Genomic DNA, 20,059 nt, shown 5'->3' with positions numbered 1-20,059 from the left:
GAGGAGCTGCCTAGTCTCACTGCAACTTGATATACTGTGGCTGGCTGGTAGACAAGGGAGACCTGTGTTTTTATGAAAGAGAAAGGAAGAGTGGATGGGGGGAAAGTTGGGGGAGGGACTGGAAGGAGGTGGGAGAGTATCAATGCCCCAAAAGAACCAGGTTCTGGGCTGTGGGCAGGGCTCAGAGAAAAAGTCCACAGTGTTACAAAACTAAGGCTTTTTTCTATCTGAGGCATTTTTAGGAAAAATACATGCTCACACCTATTTTGATGGATTCCTTCTTTATTCTCTCAATGTTGATCTCATGATGATCTGCTTCCTCTATTCTATCTCTCGTGTTGGCTCTATCTTTACTCTTGATGTAAGCCAAATAAACCCCTTTCTCCCACAAGTTGCTTTTTGGTTGGTGTTTTCGAACATCAACAGAAAGATAAATGAGCCAGCATTCAGATATGTTCCCACGTGTCCACGCTTCATTCAGGAGTATTCATAACAGCTAAGATGTACAGTCATCTTAGCTGTCTCTCAATAGAAAATGCATAAAGAAATGTGCCGTGTTTAATTCCTGGGATATTATTCAGTCATAAAGAAGAATGAAAGAAATCTAGGCATGTAGCTTAGTGCCAGAATGCATGCCTACCCTAAGATTGATCTCCAATAGCTCAAGAAGTAAAAAAAGCCAAGAAAATGAGGTCATCGTGTGCAGCAAATGGATGGAATGGGTGGATATTAAATGAAATACACCAGAGGGAAAGATGAGTGCTCCATGTCCTCACTCATGTGAAGCTAAGCCTGACCACCTGTGCATAGAACAGTGGTTACTAGCGATCGGGACGTGTTTGTGAGGGGATGGGAAAGGGTGGTTGGATCTGCTGGTGCATATTCCAAATATAGCAATACCACACTGAACCCCTTTTAATGTGTAGGATGAAATGTGGTAATAAAAATGAACAATCACTATGGTCATAACAACCAACACCCCTATTCCACAGTAGAATAATTCAGAGGGCAAATTGAACTTTCCTTTGTACTCAGAAACTTGTCCCCAAACCATCCTGCCACAGACCTACCTATTCAGAACCTCGGGAACTCATCCTACTTTGGGATTTAATTAATCCTTCTCCTGCACATGCCTGCACTTTGCTGGTCTATCTGGGTGATGCTGATGGCTCAGGAAAGAAAGAGCCACACTGTCCTTGGTAGATGATGTGTCACTTCCAACTCTCCAGTTTCAGACGCTGTACCACAAGCATCAAGGCTGACGCTTTAAACAGATGTGGAATAAGGTAGATTTATATTTTATGGCTTCAATGAGAAACTTCTTCTACATGTCACAAAGTGTAAAATGATTTGAATTTATTTTAAAAATACACTGTAACAAGAGTTCATGAGTTCTGTGCACCAGCCTGAATATTGACCATGGAGAAATAGATGCCTTTCTGTGCCAGCAGCTGCTGGTGGGTGCCATGCTCCTTGACCTTGCCATTCTGAATCACCACGATCAAGTCTGCGTTCTGGATGGTGGACAGGCGGTGAGCGATCACAATGCAGGTGCGGCCTTCTCTGGCTTTGTCCAGAGCTTCCTGGACAACCTGTTGAACACCCAAGAGAGGTTTGTACTGAGAACTGCAGCAACAAGTGCAAGTTTCACCATTGTAGTAACATCAACTGTCATAATGCCCTTTCTAATCTCTTTGAATGTGGCTTGATGCACATGTATTTTACCTAGCTGCCATTGTATTCTACACATTGATGTGTTTTATTTGTAATTACAGAAACAGGCTCCCATGAGACAAATGACTTTGGCAAGGATTTAAACTTTCTGACTAATTGCCATATTATCTTATTGAGCTCCTTTTTTTTTTTTTTTGCCCTTTTCCGTTTTTTCATTACAGCTAATGTACCAAAATTGTGGTTTTTGCAGCTTTTTCCTTTTGAACACTTGCTTTATGTTTAGAAAAACATATGCACAGTTTTAGAAAAATTGGAACCATACATTCTATTACTTCAAAAGAGTCCCATCTAAATCTAGTGTTTGCTTTCCCATGTCTGTTTTTCTCTTCCCTCTTGTCACTAGGTTAGTAGCACAGGTGGAGACAGACCTTTTCACTCTCAGTATCCAGAGCTGACGTGGCTTCATCTAGCAGCAAGACCCGAGGCTGTCTAATGAGGGCGCGAGCGATAGCAAGCCTCTGCTTCTGGCCTCCTGAGAGCTGAGTCCCCTTGTCTCCTACTCTTGTTTTGTATTTCTGAAAGTTAGTCATCAATAAAGGTAATGCAGTTTTAAGCCAGTTCTTTTTACAAGACAAAAATTAAAATCAATAGACATTTCTATAGTAAGATATTTGTGTTTTTAACAATGCATTTTCAGCTCCAGAGAATGTTTACCTTCAAAACTGAATTAGAACACAGTGTCTTTAGTTTTCAATGGTATTGTCACAAGAGTCTGAAGTATTTTAAATTCCTGCCATTCATATTAGGACCATTTTATCTGATTTCAGTGGAATCACAGCTTAGACTTACAAAGGGTCTTTGTTTGTTTGTTTGTTTGCAATTTGAAGTAACTAGATGACCCATGCAGAAACTAGTTTATTCTATTTTAACAGCTTAATAATTGATATCTACAATTGTACTGCTGGGTGTTTATTCTAGAAATATTAGAACCTAGGTTCATATAAGACATCAATACTCAGAAATTTATAAACCACATTTAGAACTGTGGCAAGCTTCTTCAGGATAAAGTTAAACCTGCAGTTCAGCCATGCATAAAATGCCACTCAGGTGTGAGGCAGCCTTGTTTCTAATTTGAACTAATAAAAAAATAATCTCTTGGGAAAACAAATAAAAGAATAAAATGCAACTCAGCAAATACAAAGGAGTGGGTGATAAATACTTCAGATAGGTGCTGAGTCAGAAGCTGTCCCCACAAGTTTACACACAATGTGTATATAATATCCCTATAATGGAAAGAGGTGCAAACTGGGAACACATCAGCATTGCCAGAACTGTGGCGACTGAAGTGGGAGGGATCTCCATGTGACAGAAATGTTCTGTTATCTTCAGTGTCAGTACAAGAATGTGCACCTGCACTGCAGCTGCACAGAAACACGCACACACACACACACACACACACACACACACACACACACACACACACACACACAGCCCTGATGTGGATGACGCCAATACAGTATCAAAGTCAGCATCCTGGTTACTGTGGTGTTACAGTTCTGAAAGAGGTTATCATTAGAGGTGACTAGACTAGACAGAGGACACAGTGTGTGCTAATCTGCAAGATTCTCAAAAGCAAAAGCTTAAATTTGGGAGGAAAGTAGCACATGGACTGTGTCACGCTGTAGCTCCCATGTAGTCCAGACCACTAAGGTGAGACCTGATGTAAAGCACTCTAAACTTAATCTTGCCTCATTGGTTTTTTACTACATGAGGGTGATGAAACATCCTATCAAGGTCAGTGTCATCCCCAAAGCGATCATGTTGACACATGAGCCAATTCCTTATGAGACTCTTGGAAGAACTTTGGGGATTGCTTCATGGATAAAAATGAGCCTGCCTTGATTTCAGCTAAGAAGTTCTGAGTTAGCTCACTTGGGGCAGTGTCTCAATGAAGGGGTGGATGTTGGCTGCTTTGGCTGCCCTCACGATCTCATCCTGGGACACAACCCGGCTGTTGTCACCATAAGCGATGTTCTCGGCAATGCTGCAGTCAAACAGGACAGGTTCTTGGGACACAATGCCAAGTTGGGCTCGGAGCCACTGGATATTGAGTTTCTTTGCTTCTTGTCCATCTAGGAGCTGAAAAACAGAAATCCACAACTATTACAGTTTTTTTGTTTTGTTTTTCTTTTTAGGAAACGATCCTAAATAGTAAGTAACTGAATTGTATAGAAGGCTCATGTGCTGTGCACCAGTGGTGGTGAAATGCCAAACCTCATGTCTAATGTCAACATGCTGAAGGATAGCATGGTTAGCAGAGTGGCTTTATGACAAGCCTCTCTTGTTGTGGTCTAGAAGGTAAAGTGAAATACATTTAGCCATGTCTTTCAGCATGTCATGTCTCTATCTGCCCTCCACTAGGGATCTCTGTGCCATCTGCCTTTAGGAAGTCTATATCAAAATGTGACACTCAGCTCTCCTGTCCCTAAAGTCCTTACTCCTTAAACTTTCTTCTCCTTGATCCCCTAGAAACAGAAGAGTGGATCAGCAACACAGCCCTAGATTCTGGAAGTTGGTCCTTGTTCGTTTTATTCTGTGAAATCTGCCAGTCTTAAACTTCTCCCATATTTTTGTGTATGTATGTGTGTACATGTGTGTATGTGCATGTTCATGTATATCTGTACATACATGCATATGTCTGCACATGCATGTGCTAGGAGTTGATGTTGGGCATCTTTCTCAACCATTTTCTACCTTATTTTTTGAGTCAGGGTCCCTCACTGAACCTGGTGCTCACCAATGTGGCTAGACCAGCTAGCCAGTGAGCTTCAGAGGTCCTCCCCACTCTGCCTCCCTAGTGTGGGATTACAGACAAACACCTCTATGCCAGGCTTTTAAAATTTATTATTTTATTAAATATTTTTGCATACAATATATTGTGATCATATTCTTTCCCTTCCCCAACTCCTCCCAGCCAGCCCATCTCCCTAACGACCCAACTTCATGTATATGCAAGTGCTCAATATCTCTCACAAAACAAACAAGTAGCAGAAAATTAGGGTCAAAAAACCCAGTAAGACAAAACAGAACAAAAAGTGAATGCAAAAAGGCAAAAACCATTGGATCTGTTTTGTGTTGGCCAAGTCCTTCTGGGTGTGAGGTAAGTTCTGAGGGTTGAACATAAGTCCTCATTTTTAATCTACTGAGCCATCCCTCTAGGGCCAACTTCTAGTGTTGAGTGCATTGGCTAGTGACAGATTTTTACCCAGGAAAGACACAAAATGCCATAAATCTATGTGAGTGAGCTTGAGTTTGAAGGTCAATGTCAGACAGCCTAGAGTTCAAGGTTAGAGAAATGAAGCCAAGCAGAGAGCAGTGGGGCAAGATAGCAGGTGCATCCCTGTTCTGAGAGTCTGTGCTGAGCTCAGCAAGTCTAGGGGGACTTTGGGTTTACTCTTCTCTCTCTGAGAGTTGCCAGCCTCCAACTTCCCCTTCCTCTCTTTTCTCACAACACAGGGCAAGAATTCAACGGGAAGCAAAGAGGAGATCATGGAAAGTGAAACGCTACAGAGAGCAAAGCCTTTAAGAATGAGTTCTGCTGGTAGTTTTGTTCCTATTTTGTTTGTTGTGCATGGAGGATGCGGCCTCCTTCCTCCTTCCAGATGTTAGCTCAGTTTTGCTTAAGAAGATTGGACTTCGTAAAAGGTCCATCCGAGGCCAGAAATCAACCCTGTACCAGTATTTTTAGTGCAGCACTTTAGTGTCTGATATTCTTCCCCAATGGCCCCATAAACTTATTTGATACAGGGGCCAGTTTAGAGTTTATAGGCTGCAGTCATTACATCAGATAGGATTTTGGACCTTCACTCAACTGCCAGTATGATCACATAAGATACAATCTTGAATCAATTTACTAAGAAAGCGCTCTCACCACTGTTCCGGCCATGGGGTCGTAGAACCGCTCGAGCAGCTGGACCACTGTGCTCTTCCCACAGCCACTGCTGCCCACCAGGGCCAGCGTCTGGCCCTTCTTCACCTCCAGGCTCAGCCCCTGAAGCACTGGCATGTTGGCCCGGGTGGGATAGTTGAACACGACTTCATTAAATGTCACACTTCCTTCAAACTTATCCTAAAATTTTTACAATATTTTTTTATTAAACTGATCTAGAAATAGTAGTATTTCAAGGCCACTTTACCAAAAACAGTAATAGTGAAACATGAAATGCAAGTTTATTAGGATAGAGACTGACAATGAACAAAGGTTAGACCAAGAGTCACTAAAATACAGGCTATCAAAACACAGTTTGTGACCGGTGGAAAGTAAACACTAGGCTCACAGCTAGAGAAAGCAGCAGCAGTGTCTAAAGCGAACTTGCTAACCACATCATCGCCGCCACTGAACTATATGCATAGACCACATAGCAATGACTAAGCTAGTGTCACAATTATTTTGTTTCAGGAGACACAATCATCAAAGTTGTGTCTGCTGACACTTCTATAGTGGCTCAGACATGAGTGGAGACTCCTGGCATGCTCACACACTGCACCTATGGCATCTGTGGATAGAAACCTGCTGAATGCTTATTTTAAAAAATAGAAATGAACTGTGATGTGGGAAAAATTATTTTGTTTCAGTACACATTCATTTTTTTCTGCTGTAAAGTTGTGTTAAAACTTTAAAATGCCAAAAATGTTGGTGAGATACTAGCCACATAAATACCACAACCATGTTGAATTGTGATAGACCACGTAGTGATGTAGCAGAAAGAAAGCCTTTAGCACCAAGCTCTGTCGCCTGGCCAGAGGAAACTTACAGGCCACAGCCCTTCTCCACTGTAGCTGTCGATCAGAGGCTGTCTCTCAAACAGGCTGAATAGGTGTGCAGCAGACAGCTTGGCTTTTGCATAGTCAGGAGCAAAGGAACTGGCATGCCCTAGAGCAACTGCGCCAAACACAATCGCTGAAAACACCCTGGATGGAAGTAGAGGCGTTAAAATTAGCTCTACAGTATCCAAAGTCCAAAGACAAGCTTTTAACTAATACTTACATATCTGTACTTCAATTGTTATTTTCCCAAGCCCACATACATTTCTGTGAAGTTCCAGTAACAACAATAACAAAATCTAGAACAGTCAGTCCCCACCAAATATCCAAAATATAAAGATATTATTCACAGAACTATAAAAAAATCTTTAAAATTACACAGAACCATACATGCAAAAATAGAATACAATTGAGCAAAAGGAACAAAACTAGAGACATCATAGTCGTTGGTCTTGAGACAAAATACAGAGCCACGGTAACCAAGTCAGCTTTGTATTGGCATAAAAACAGACACATAAACCCAGAGATAAAACAGCTATCCTAGAAATAAACCCATGCATCTACATCAATTGGCTTCTCATCAAAAGCAACCAAACCAGACAGGAGAAAAAGGGCAACCCCCATAAATAAACAATGACCCAGGCAACCACCACAATAAACAATGCAGGCAACCCTGAGTGTCTACACATAGAAGACAGACACTTGATATTTGCCTCTCACCTGCTTAGGGGAAAGAGCAGGCTTACCAGACTTTAGTCAGACATTCCCATTCCATGGTCAAGGCCATGTTTTGATTATGGAAAAGTAGCAAGCTGCTTAACGTAACTAACCCTGTGTTGAGTCTATGATCTTCAATAACTTTCTCTGCTTACTACACTCTGTGCCCAAGCATCTCACACATACAACCAACCTCATGCTTTGCACTCAGCTTTGCAATCAGCTTCGCAATCAGCTCCACAAGCTTGATGAATTTTAGAGCACTTGGATAAGAAACTCTGCAAGGTTGGATTCCTGTGCCCGATAGGGTCACAGCTGTAGAAAACTAACTCCTTGATCTCATCTTTGGACAGTTGTTTTTCCCTATGCCACGCCTTTACATAAGCCTATTAAAACTATTATAGGACCAGTATAAAAATAATCTTACTGTTTTTTTTTTTTCAAAGCTACTTACAGAATGACATCTCTGAAGCGCATATGTCCATTCACAATGAGGTAAGCACCAAATCGAAAACAGCCAGCGTAGGAAAAATACATAAACGCTTGTGAAATGCTAAAAGTGATGCCATAGATGTGTGCCATCTGTACCGAATTCCTGGAAGGCAAATTTATTCACAATTAATATTCAGATTCCCTTACTCCCTGTCTAGTTGAAAGAGCACAGCTTTAGCATGGTAAGCTTGGGCTAAATGTCTGCCCTCTGGGGTAGTAGGTTAATAGGTTAACAGGTAATTCCATGCATTTCTGATTTACACAATGAAATAGTCCCTGTCATGAAAAGTTGTTTTGAGAACTAAATGCATAAACAACACGAATACCCATCATAGTACCTAGCACGTGGTGGTTGTTCAAACAATAACTGCTATTATACATTATTTAATAAATCAAGTATTCAAACCATATTATGTAATACTTATGTCAAAAACACCTAGGATTCAAATGTTATAAATAGCATTATAATTATCAGGAATACAGATTATTCATATATTCTTATTATGGGTCCTGAAACAAGCTATAGTCACATGTTAAAAGCATTTCAGTTTCACAAACGTTGGATAATTGATGTTGGTATAGATATATAACCAAAGTTCTCCAAGCTTGATCCTGACAGCTCCATGCACGATTTATCTTACACTATTTCTAATTAGAACTGTTGTTACACTTTATAAGGTTCCTAAATCCACTCCCCTGTAATTTCTTTACTCTTAAACCAGAAATTATTTGGTGAAGCAAAGTCATTGTATTGCTGATTTGGGTGGTGTCACCTGTATACTATGAGCGTGATGTTGTCCTGATGTGGTTGGTGAAACCTGTATACTGTGACCATGGTGTTAGGCTGAATTGGGTAGTGTCACTTACTGTGGCCATGGTGTTGCACTGATTCAGGGGATGTCACTTGCATACTGTAACTACGGTACTATGCTTCTTTGAGCATTAACTTGAATACTGCGATTACAATGTTACACTTAACATTATGGAACCATTTTTAGTCTTTAAGTTATGATCAAATTAATAATGTTTTCAGCTATTCATTCTTTAAAGTTAAAAATACACCATAAGGTGAAGGGGTGATGGTACACATTCACATCAAATATCACATTTTGAAAAAGATAGCTGTGTATTCTCTAGCATCATGGAAGTACCCACAAGTGAAAAATAAGAACATGTTGAGAATTTCAAGGATTCTCATGCAGATATGCAAGTGTTCAAAACTACCAGTTCCATAAGGCAGGAATGGTGGCACATTCTCATAATACCAGCATGCAGTAGGCTGGGCAGAAGATCGTGAGTTCAAGGTTAGCCTGGATTGTATAGCAAATTGTCAGCTAGCCTGGTCTACATAGACATAGTAAAAGCCTGTAAGAAAGAAGAGAGTGGGGGAGGGGAGGGAGAGAGAGAGACAGACAGAGAGAGAGAGAGAGAGAAAGAGAGAGAGAGGGAGAGGGAGAGGGAGAGGGAGAGGGAGAGGGAGAGGGAGAGGACAGAAAGCTTATCCACTGCTGTTTCAGTCTACACATTGTGCTCAATTTTGTCAATGTGAAAGTGATTTATTTACAAAACCAGGTATGATGGAGACAAGCAGAAAACAAAACACAGGGAGTTTTCAAATGAGCCAACTATAAACCAGTGAAACAGGCTACATGTCTTTTTCCTCAGACCAGGTTGGAGCTGGTCCATATTTAGAAGACCAGTGAGATGCTGTCCTCTGGAATGGAGCAATGGGAACTCACACTTAAATCAGTCTATATACTCAAGAACAAAAGGTCTGGTCGACTTCTCCAGAGCATGCCCATCCTGAAATGCAGCTGGGGTTCACCATAATGACTAAGCCTCATGAAGACCTCGATACCTCTTGGCCCTCAGAGACCCAATCCTACTGTGTTCATAAGAGACTTGATAAGTATCAGAAATAATTATTTTTGTTCAGATCAGAAATTTCTAATGCTTTTAAGGGGCAGCAGCACAGCCCTGGGAAAGCAGTAAATATGCAGCAATAGTGTTTATTACCTGTAAGGTTCATGCAATTTCTCAACATACATTGATTCAAATTTTCTTTCCTGGGTCAAGGACACAACAGTCCGAATATTCTCAATGGCCTCTGTCGCAATCTATAACAGAAAGCTCTCTATTAGAAATGGCACTTTTATTTTGGATATGAAAAATTTCTGTCACATGTACTCTGAGGGTCAAGCCAATGAGTCTTAGATTTCTTCAAATAAAAGCAAAAGGCAGAATGCACTCTTTAAGACTAGGTTGCAAACAAAATTGGCCTTGGGGTTGTGCTGGGCAGAACAGCTAAGTCTCTGGATGCTCATGGATGCTGGCAGCTGAGGGCCAGAATATAGCCCTGCCACCAAGCAGTCACATGACTGACTTCAATGACAGTCTTTTAGTGACCTTGTGAATCTAGAAGACACAATTAATCAATGGTTTTAGGGGTCCACTGGAAATGATGGTCATCTCCACCCTGGACACACACCTCTTAGACACACGGTCTACCCACAAGCAGGAAGGAGACTCCAACTGGAAATATATGGCCCTGCTCTCAACTGCAGTTTAAATGAAGGAAACAGGCCTGATCCTAGTTAGACTTGGTTTCCTGGATCTGGAGGCAAGTACCTGTTGGGAGGTTCAGAGGTGGGAGGGGTCATCATTTGGGGAGAATATCTGAATGCAGATGTTTGAGAAATGAAACAGATGTGCAGAGAGGCTTACAGAGAAAATACACCCTGAAGACCCAAGAGACAAAGAGACACAGAGAAAATAAAGCCTGGGACCTGAGAGACAGAGACTCAGAGAGACTACAGCCTGGGACCTGAGAGACAGAGACACAGAGACAATACAGCTGGGGACCTGAGAGACAGCTAACACCCTATTGCCTGCAGTTGAAATCAAACCACTTTAACCCAAGCCAATGAGAAGGTTTGCTATCTTGTTTTTCGAGTCTTATAGCCTAACTACCCTTTGAGTATTGTCTGTGATTGTCTTGAGTCTAAATCATGGTTCCATAGGCATGTTCCACCAGGAGTATCAGATCTTAAATTGTATGGTTATGTTTCATCAGCTTTAACATACGTATTTCAGCTTCCCATTGTACATAGTGAAAGATATGGGTTAACTTAGACTAAAAAGCTCTATTTCTTAAAATAATAGTCTGTCAGACCGCAGAAGCGGCCAAAATGTTGCCACATCAAAGGACACAATCTCCTTTAGCCTCAGGAAAACCATGTGGGTAGTGTTACTCCTGTTGTGACAGATGAAGAAGGTGCAGAGACAGTTCCCCACAGGCCTGAACAGCCTCGGAATTAACTCAGGGCGTGAGGGCTGCCAGGCCACCTGATGCCAAGTCTACTCTCAGCCAGTTGCACCATGCTGCTCCATCTATTTTGAGATGTGCACAAAGAGAAACCAGTTGTAAACAAGTTTGCCATCAACTTTGACTTTCTGGTCATGGATTAACTGTATGGTCTACCACGAAGAGCTCAGGCTCCTGAGCTTAGTAAATGGGATCCAGTCAAGAAACCCATGCTAGAAATTCATTACCTGGACTACAAAGGACATGCTGGTGGAACTAATTTGTAGGGTGTGTGTATATTAATGTTATATTTAGAGGATTGCTTTACAGGTATAACTAGAATTTGTGGCTATAATCTTATTTTGCCTTCCTTCCCCTACTGCACAGCCACAAATATGCTAAGCTTTCCTTGGAAAATTGAAATGGAACAATCCCAAGTCCTGATATATTTTATCCATTAATAAAAATTTGTACCCAAGTAAAAGAGCATTTCCTTTTGAACGGGTGATGGGGAGGAGATCACCCAGGCTTCCACTCCCGTCTTTGATCCCACTCTCCTGATGGTGCTCCACCAGGCTGGAGCCCAAGTAGACCACACGATCTTAAACCGGGCAATCCTCCTTCATCTGCCTTGCAAGTACTGACATTATGAGCGGCCACACCAGAAACTCTATTATAACCCTAGTTCTTTCAGTGAGTCAACAGTTGGTGGAGAAAACAAAATTGAACCTTGACTGAATTGTTGGGGATTAAAACAGTTTTAATCTCTCATATTTTTCAAACATATCATTAGATTGCCTCAAAAGCCATTCATCTGATTCCCAGGATGACAGTTTTAGGAATTTTATAAAGAAAGCTGCATGCCATTGTGCATGGGCTCTCATTTCACCAATGTAGAAAGGCCACTGGAACTGAATGTTTTCTTCAGCGTCATATGGCATGGACAGAAGGCCAAGACTAAGAACTGAAAGGAACACTATTAGAAACACTATTCAATTATAACTGCCTTACTTCTGCCAATTTTTGGTAATTTTTATTATTATATAAATATTAACTTTCTCAATAGAGCCATGATTACCATGTTGGGTAGATTCAAGATATTTTTATTTGTGCAATTGTCTAAGAAAAAATGATTTACATTCTGACAATTTTCTCTTAAGGAATGAGGAAGAACTCCAAGATGGTGGGAGAGGGAACAAAGCTATTATTGCCTTGGGGTTTGTTTGTTTGTTTGTTTGGCTGGTTGGATTTTTTTCCCAGGAGTTAGCTATGGCACCCAGAGCAAAGAAAATGATACCCTACAGTGCCTAAAGTGTGTTCAGCAACTGGAGACACTCACAAAAGAAGTCCAGGATCCACAACACACACATTCCCAGGGAACTCTGTTCCAGGGCAAGATCATATGCAAATGTCAAGTGTTCTTACTGAAGCCAGGGAACACTAACCCCATGTAGTGGCAGCCATGGCCAGTTATAGGAGGAGGGTATGGAGCTCAGTGGATACAATCTGTTTAGTGGAAACATATCCCACTGCAACCCTAATCTTGGGAGGGGTTTGCTGTTGTTATTTGCTTGTTTTATTTTGTGATAGTGTATTGTTATGTAGCCCATTTTGGGCTACATAGAATTAATAGCAATTCTCTTTCCTCTGACTCTTCAGTGGCAAGCACCAGGCACCACAGCTAGCTTTCCCGTCAGCCACTCATAGGGAGACAGTCTCTCAACATCAAAGCCTGTCTACCCTTCAGGTGGAGACACTGACCTTCCCAGCACACACAGCTGTGATGAAGGTGTTCAAAGTGATGCTTGTGAGAGAATGTTAAGGCTGGTGCTATAGGAACCATCGGTTTATACTAACCGTCTGCTTCACCCCCCAAGTTTTCATTAAAGAAGGATGGATACATCCACAAGAACAGATATGTCCACGAACACAATCTACACCTCACCATTTGAATGTGTGTGCATTACAAATCAAATGTCTATGTGTGGATTCAGACATACTTAAATACCTATAGAGAGTGAGGTGGTGAGAGCTTTGGGTTGCTTCCTGTCCATACCTCTTCATTTGCAAAATGAAGGGTCTGGCTTGGCAGGTCAGAGTTCTTGCTCTGAAAGCATAAGGACCTTGATTCACATATACAGCATCCATGTAAGAGGCCTGTCACCCCCATGTGTGGGAGCAGAGGCAGGCACATCCTGGGAGTTCATTGGCTAACCCCCTAAGCAAAATGGTGGGACCATCTATCAAGGAATAATAGGCAGAAAGCAATAAAGAACCACACTCAATGTGCTTCTATGGTCTTGCACACTTGGCACTTTGTGTGTCCATGCTTGTGCACAGATACACACGTGAGGTAGCATTATCATCTATCTGCCTCACAGGATGACTGTGAAGATACTAAGAATGAGTTCATATATGTAGTACAACTGACACACACTAATTTTCACTACACATTGGAACCACAAAATAAGGAGTTACTGGTGGCTGCTAACTTTAACCATAAAAATAACAATAGGGGTTGGGGGCAAGTACAGGCAAAAAATGACTGATTAAATAATCCACTTCTATCCTCCGCCTTAACTCTTATCTATCAAATAGCAACATTTGTTCTGTCAATAGCATCAAGACATGCAGTCAAGACGAAATGCATCTGGGCAATTTGGAAGATCTTTATAACAAGTTCTGTCTGGAATCTGGAAATTTTAGATGATCCATCTCATTTTCAAGTTCTAGGCATTATCGACACAGTAAAACATTTTGCACAACTTGAAAATTTTCGGTGGCAGTGAAAACAGTAAGTGTGACAATTCAAGCAGGACACCCTGTGAGCAGCATTTGTGTTAGCTGAAGCCCACTTAGCTCACCTTGCCAGCAGCTTCCAGTGCTTTTTTATCTCTCTTGGCATTTCCAGCCAACATCTTCATTTCAACAATTCCTGATACAGCGATGAATGGAACAACTGATAGCAGCAAAAGTGTCAATTGCCAACCGTAGATAAATGATATAATGATACCGGTTCCTAGGTTGGCTGTGTTCTGTGCAATTAAAGCCAACCTGGTTCCTGTGGCCTTCAAGAGAAAAAGAGTAAGGCAGCTGGGTGAAGTTCCAAACCACAGGTTTCTGCCTTAGGCTTCCTACACAGAATGTGAAGGGTTTCACTCTCTCGGTAAACCCACACTTGTACCTAACACACAAGGCTCCACCCTTCAGCCCATGGAATCACCAACATATGGATAAGCTGTGAAGACATACAACTTTCAAAGGGGGAACCTAACCCCAATCCCAGTAATTTAAATAAAAATTTGCTTCAATTGTTCAGACAGAAAGTTACACTCGTCTAGAAACCATGTCACAAAATGTTCACCTCCTGTAAGACCATTAGCCACAAAACATACTAAGGTTGAATTAGTTGTTTGTATAGTTTAGAAAACCAGGACCACTGTCATGGACATAACTGTCACTCCTCTTGAGATAGCAATTGGCTTGGGTTAGGTGTGTGACCTATGAGCTACAACTAGAGTTATGGAAATGGTTTTCATTTGCTGGATGAGGTACAGATGTATGTCCTTTCCATAGATGAGAAACAAACAAGCTTCTAGCTGTAATTGCTATTGGTTGCCAACCAAGAAATAAGCCTCATGAAGCCAATACTAAAGAGGCAACTCACCAAACAGACAGAAAGAACCTGGATCTCTGATGCCATTTCTGAGCCAATGGATTAATCTACTCTGAGGTCTAGGCTTTCCCCCCTTGCTGTTCAGGTCAGTTTCAATGGGATGTTCTGACATGACTAACTGAAAGTATCTTTTAAAAATGTTTTAGGGCCTTGTACACTCTAGGCAAGCTGTCCACCACTGAGCTGTCCCCACCCCCACCAGCTGAAAGCATCTCAACATATGGAGTAAGCAAGCTTGCTATATTGAGGGAAAGACAAGCCGAGTGCAGGCTACGTACTCCCTGGACTTGCGCAGCATCTGTGGCGAGTCTTGTAGAAAGTGCTCCAGTGCTGTTTTTGTAATCATCAAACCAGCTCATGTCCTGTGGAATCAAGCACACCTTTAAATTAGGTCGCATTAAAATGACAGAAATAAAACAATCTCTCAGTGCTCCAATGAGGAGAAATATCCACACTGAATGTGCCTGCCCCCCATAATAGGAAGAGGTCTCCAGTGAGAGGTAAGGAACAGATTCACCTGCCATCTCCACCCATGCCTAGATTCCTGTGGATACAGTTGTCACAACTTGCGCTATGGACACCACTGCCCCCAAGGGTTCTCTCTCTCATTAAGAGACAGGTCTTCATTATAAATTGTAAACAGGGAAATTAACCTCTTGCTATACTTTTGCTTTATTTTGTCTAAACAAGGATTTTAAAAGTGTATCTTGGATTTGATATGAATTATAAATATTTATTGGCAGTTTCTTTTACTTTTATATAAAATTATTCCCTCCCCCCCAAAGCTGGAGTTTGAAAGGTCCCCAAGAGAACTCACCAATTCAGATGTGCTCAAACTAGGATGCCCCTTGTGTGCCTGATGTGAACAGGGATGTAACCAATTCAAGTCAACTGGCTCCCTCTAGGATCTTTTCTTTACAGGTGGAACATATGCTTTTACATGTCCCACACCAGACAGAATGTGAACTTACATGATCAGTCACGTTTCACTGAATTAACAAGTGAATCAGTGTGAAAACAGCTCAAGACCAAACATAACTTCTAGCAGTTGGGAAAGCATAGTTAGAAGGACATCTCCATCACATGAACACTGGTGCTACCAACCACCTTCTCCTTTGAACAAAGGCACCCTACAGTCTTCAAAGACTGGCAATGTCTGTGCAGAATCCAAGGAGCAGATACAGGTACTGGAAATGTGAGTGTCCACATGGAGACAGACTGTTTCAGAATAAGCCAAAGAGCTCTTGAAAAGCCTGCTCCCATGAAGACCCTGAGAAGCTACTGGCTATTTCAGGACTAAGCAACTTGCAGGGCATTAATCATTCTTTGCATGGAAGTCTTGGAGGGGAAACACAGCCACGTCATGCCAACCACATCAGGCAGAGTCTTAAATTTAACACCAGGAGTCCTGTCCAGTTCACTCACCTGCCGCAGCATTGCTTTAAAGGCCATGGACCGAAGCCTTGTGGTGAGAATCTCGCCAGCCTTCCCAAATGTGAAGCCCTGGGGCAGAGAAAAAGGCTCGGGTTCCTTTTGATTCTCATCATCGTCCTGACACAACTATATGCATTCACATTGATTTTTACATTATCTGTTTGTTGATCGACTATTCAAATAACAAAGGCCAATTTATAGTGTAGGCACTGCAGTAATTGGTGTGTGTTGGAACTGTAATAATGAGACCCTGTATGTGTCCCATTTTGGCTTCTCTAACATTTCAATGACTTTCAAGAGCAGCATCTCAGCAACCAAGATACCATATTGCACTAGAATGTTTGGCATGTTCCTAACACTTCCAACATAATGAAAACAAGAAATGAAATTCTACACAGACACACTTTGGCTGCTGTGCTGTAGAAAGAGGATATTCTCTGCCCCTCACCTCTCCCCTCCCACTGGCACGGTCCCACCTGCTGCTGGACTAGCCAACAATTAGGTTCGCTTCCTCTCCAAGCCTCCTTGCCAGACAATTTCCCTCTCGCTAACAACTGTGTCCAAGCTGGAGAGGAGGTAGACGTCCAGAACCTGAACTGCTTCTGGAGCATGGAGGATGGTTGGGCTCCAGTAATGCTACAAGTGCTGGGGCAATGCCGGCACTTGTGAGTATACATTGCTGAACTCTTGACTAAGCCGGGAATGAATATAGACGTGCAGCTGCCTCGTGGGTCTCTTAAGGAGGACAGTCTGTCCTCACCTGCCTTTGCAGGAGGATTTCTGCATGCTGCCCCATTGCTCCTATAGCTCCCAGAATCCCACTCCACAATGAACCTGGGCTTAGAGCTGCCTTCCAAGGTGCTCCTAACAAGGCAATGATTTTGAGATAAAAATCTCATCTTCCTGTTGCCTCTGGCTCCATAATGAGAAAGGAGAAGCAAGCTGGACATGACTAGTTACATTCTGCTGGCACTGTGGGTTTTCTTTGAGAAGCCTTTCATGCCCACTGGATTGAGCATGGCTTGGAAAGCTTAATTAGGTAGAAAAGAAAAACAGCCACCAAATTCTTGTTCTTGTTTATCTGTTTGAGTCAGGACCTCAATGTTTTGTCCAGGCTAAACTCTACTTTTCAATTCTTCTGCCTCAGCTTCCTGTGTGGGACCATAGATAGATATGTACCCACCTGCCTGGCCTTGACCAGCCTTTTCTGACCAGGTCCATAATATATGGGTGCAAATATATGCTCTTTCTAATAGTGTGCCAGTTAGGAAGGAAAAAATTTTAAAGTTACTTGATATTCGGGAAAGGAATAACAAAAAGAAGAGGGCATTACTGTATTGTGTTTGTCTTCAGTTGGCAGTGAGTGAGTCTGAGTCTTCTTCAGTGATAATGACTGTTTGCCAAAGACACACTTGTAGTCTGCATAGATGCGGGCCCCCACCCCTGCTGTGAAGGAGTGTGCCCTCTAATGAGTACCCCCCCACACACACCCCTCCTCAACTCATTTCAGTGTGAGGAGCTGGAAGTGCAGTTAATTTCTCCATTCGAGTGCTTGAAGAGCAATTGTCACTGCTTACCTGAAGGAAGAAAGTAAAGAAGGACAGGACTCCCAGGCCCAAGAAGACCAGCGAGAACAGGTTGCATTTCTGCTGCTTGACTGCATCATCCCCAGGACCAAAGATCTAGAAGAAGGCATTGAAACACCCATGTGAATGGCTGGATCCAGATTGCTCACTCCTTCCCTAGACAATGGTCACATCTGTGAAAGTAGCTTTTGAATACATGGGGTTGTCAAATAACTGGCATAGGACTGACCATTTTAACTATTATTAAGTGTACAGTTCAGTGGCATTACATACATGCATATTGTCACATAGCTTCTCTTCCGCTCCATTTGCCAGCATGTTTTCACGATCCCAATAAACAATTCCTGGTTCTCCCTCCTTGTAGGCCCTGGAGCCATCTGTGACTTTGGGGATTGTGGGTCATCTGTAGCACAGCAGTGGGCTAAAATGTCTCTTCCCTTGTCCCCCAAGCCCCAGCCCTCAATCTTTCCCTCTAGGAGCTTACTCAGACCAACCTTCTGCTCCCCCTTGTCCTTATGCTCTGCTTTAAAACACATATAAGGACCTGACACGATATAAGGCTTTTTGTTTGTGGGTTTCGTGTGAGACCCCAAAAGAAGGTGGCTGTTGTAGGCACAACATAACTTATTTTGTGAACTGTCTTTCTAGTGTCTGGATCCTAAAAAATGTGCCTGCAAGCCATGTGTCTCTTGAATGGCAAGAAAGCCAAGGGTTGTCTTATATTAAAATTTAGTAAGATTCAGAGAGTCCTTTCCTAATTTTTTTTTTGTTGCTTGTTTATGGTCTTAATGTAAATCAGTGCCCAGCATCATGAGACTAACACATTTCAGCTTGTTGGAGGACAATTTGTTCTTACCCAACAAGTCTCCCCAGTAAGAATAGAGGGAGTTAAGGTGTTTACACAACACGAAGACATTTTGGATAACTTTGTACACACATTCCTCAATGGATTTAATGATTGGATATGAGGCTGTACAACTGGGCAGATACTCTGAAATGTCCCTCCATGGTTACCTATGTGCTCTCCGTCCTCAAACACTCTTTCAACTGTTTATTTTATAGATGTAGAAACAACAATGCAGATGCAAAGTGTAATTCCTGTTGTTGCCCACACACTCAACATGGAGGCCAGTCTGTGCCTAGAACTTGGGCTCACAGTACACTAGGATGTGAATTCACCCTCTCTTCCATCGTGACCCCTCCAGGCCTGTAGTCCTGTGAGCCCAGTGCCAGTCCCTCTCTAGAAATGAATATGAGCCAACATCTGTCACAGGTTTCATCCAAGTGATGACAACTGAGTGCCTTCTTCATTGACTTTATTCTTTGTAAGTTTGCTAGTGTTGTAACAGGATGCTTCAAAGCGTACTCCTCTTATAATAAGCTTGACTTTAAGAGAGAATTAAGGGCTTTGGCTTAGTTTACTTTGAAGCTACTTAACCCCATAGCTGGTGAGGCTGAGCTGAGCAGTTTCCACCCAGGTTGCCATGGGATGGTTCACACTTACAGCTATCATCTCTGACAGGATGATGGAGATCGCTGGCTGGAGGGCCCCGTTGACAATGGCACAGACCGTTCCCACCACAAAGTAGGGCCACTCAGTTTTATTCAGTTTCAAGACTTTCAGAAAAGACACCGGTGGCACATTTGCATCCTAGAACATACAAATATCAGAACAAGCTAGTGTCACCAGTGCCACAGACACAAGCTGGTGTCGGTAGACAAAGTTGTTGTAGACAAAGAGGAGCCATGACTGTTAGCCTCAAATATTTTGTAGACTAAAAAAGAAGTCCCGTCCTTGACTAGAAAATAAAGAACAGTGCCTGCTGATGACACGGGGCTGACCATGAATCTTACACACAGGTGGCAGTTTGTATGGTGTGGCCAGCTGTCTGGTCTGCAGCTTGTGAGGCAGCAGGATCAAAGTTTCAGCTCCGGTTCCATGTGCCAGTCCAGGCTAGGCCCCATGAGCTGAGCTGTAGTTTTCCCATCAGTGTATGAGGCTATATGGCCTTGCCTTTCTAACAGTGATGCTATCAGATGAAAGGAGGCAATAGACACCATCAGAGGGACCCACACCCTCTCAAATATAGAACAGCATCATTATCATTAACCAAAGGACATGAGCTTGGCCTCCATACTCTGCCCAGTACTGCCAAATCAATCACAACCCCTTTCTCATCATCTCATGCTGCTCCCAGGACTCAGCTTTGTTATCTATGGACTACAAAGTTGTATATAATATTTGAGTGTAAGATTAAACATCTCAGCACAAAGACTATATTTTATCTGTTTTTCCATTGGAAATCCATTTTTAATTCCCATTTGTTTAATTCACTGTCAAATACATTTAAA

The 20,059-nt window shown here is 42.2% G+C and overlaps 1 protein-coding gene across 1 annotated transcript in view; it reads right to left on the bottom strand.

Annotated features, from left to right (window-relative positions):
- Positions 1–1,335: 1,335 nt before the first annotated feature.
- Positions 1,336–20,059, bottom strand: part of Abcb4 (ATP-binding cassette, sub-family B (MDR/TAP), member 4) — a 50,617-nt gene continuing 31,893 nt past the window's right edge. The window contains 12 exon segments of the mRNA NM_001243987.1: positions 1,336–1,592; positions 2,103–2,249; positions 3,607–3,813; positions 5,606–5,803; positions 6,489–6,645; positions 7,670–7,810; positions 9,724–9,824; positions 13,876–14,079; positions 14,966–15,049; positions 16,113–16,190; positions 17,699–17,803; positions 19,212–19,358. Coding sequence (NP_001230916.1) covers positions 1,386–1,592; positions 2,103–2,249; positions 3,607–3,813; positions 5,606–5,803; positions 6,489–6,645; positions 7,670–7,810; positions 9,724–9,824; positions 13,876–14,079; positions 14,966–15,049; positions 16,113–16,190; positions 17,699–17,803; positions 19,212–19,358 — 1,776 coding nt within the window. The 3' untranslated portion in view covers positions 1,336–1,385.

Source organism: Cricetulus griseus (assembly GCF_003668045.3).
Source record: "Cricetulus griseus strain 17A/GY chromosome 1 unlocalized genomic scaffold, alternate assembly CriGri-PICRH-1.0 chr1_0, whole genome shotgun sequence".
In the NCBI taxonomy this organism is placed as follows: domain Eukaryota; kingdom Metazoa; phylum Chordata; class Mammalia; order Rodentia; family Cricetidae; genus Cricetulus; species Cricetulus griseus.
Note: the sequence above shows the minus strand (reverse complement) of the source record. Positions and strands in the feature narration are given on the sequence as shown.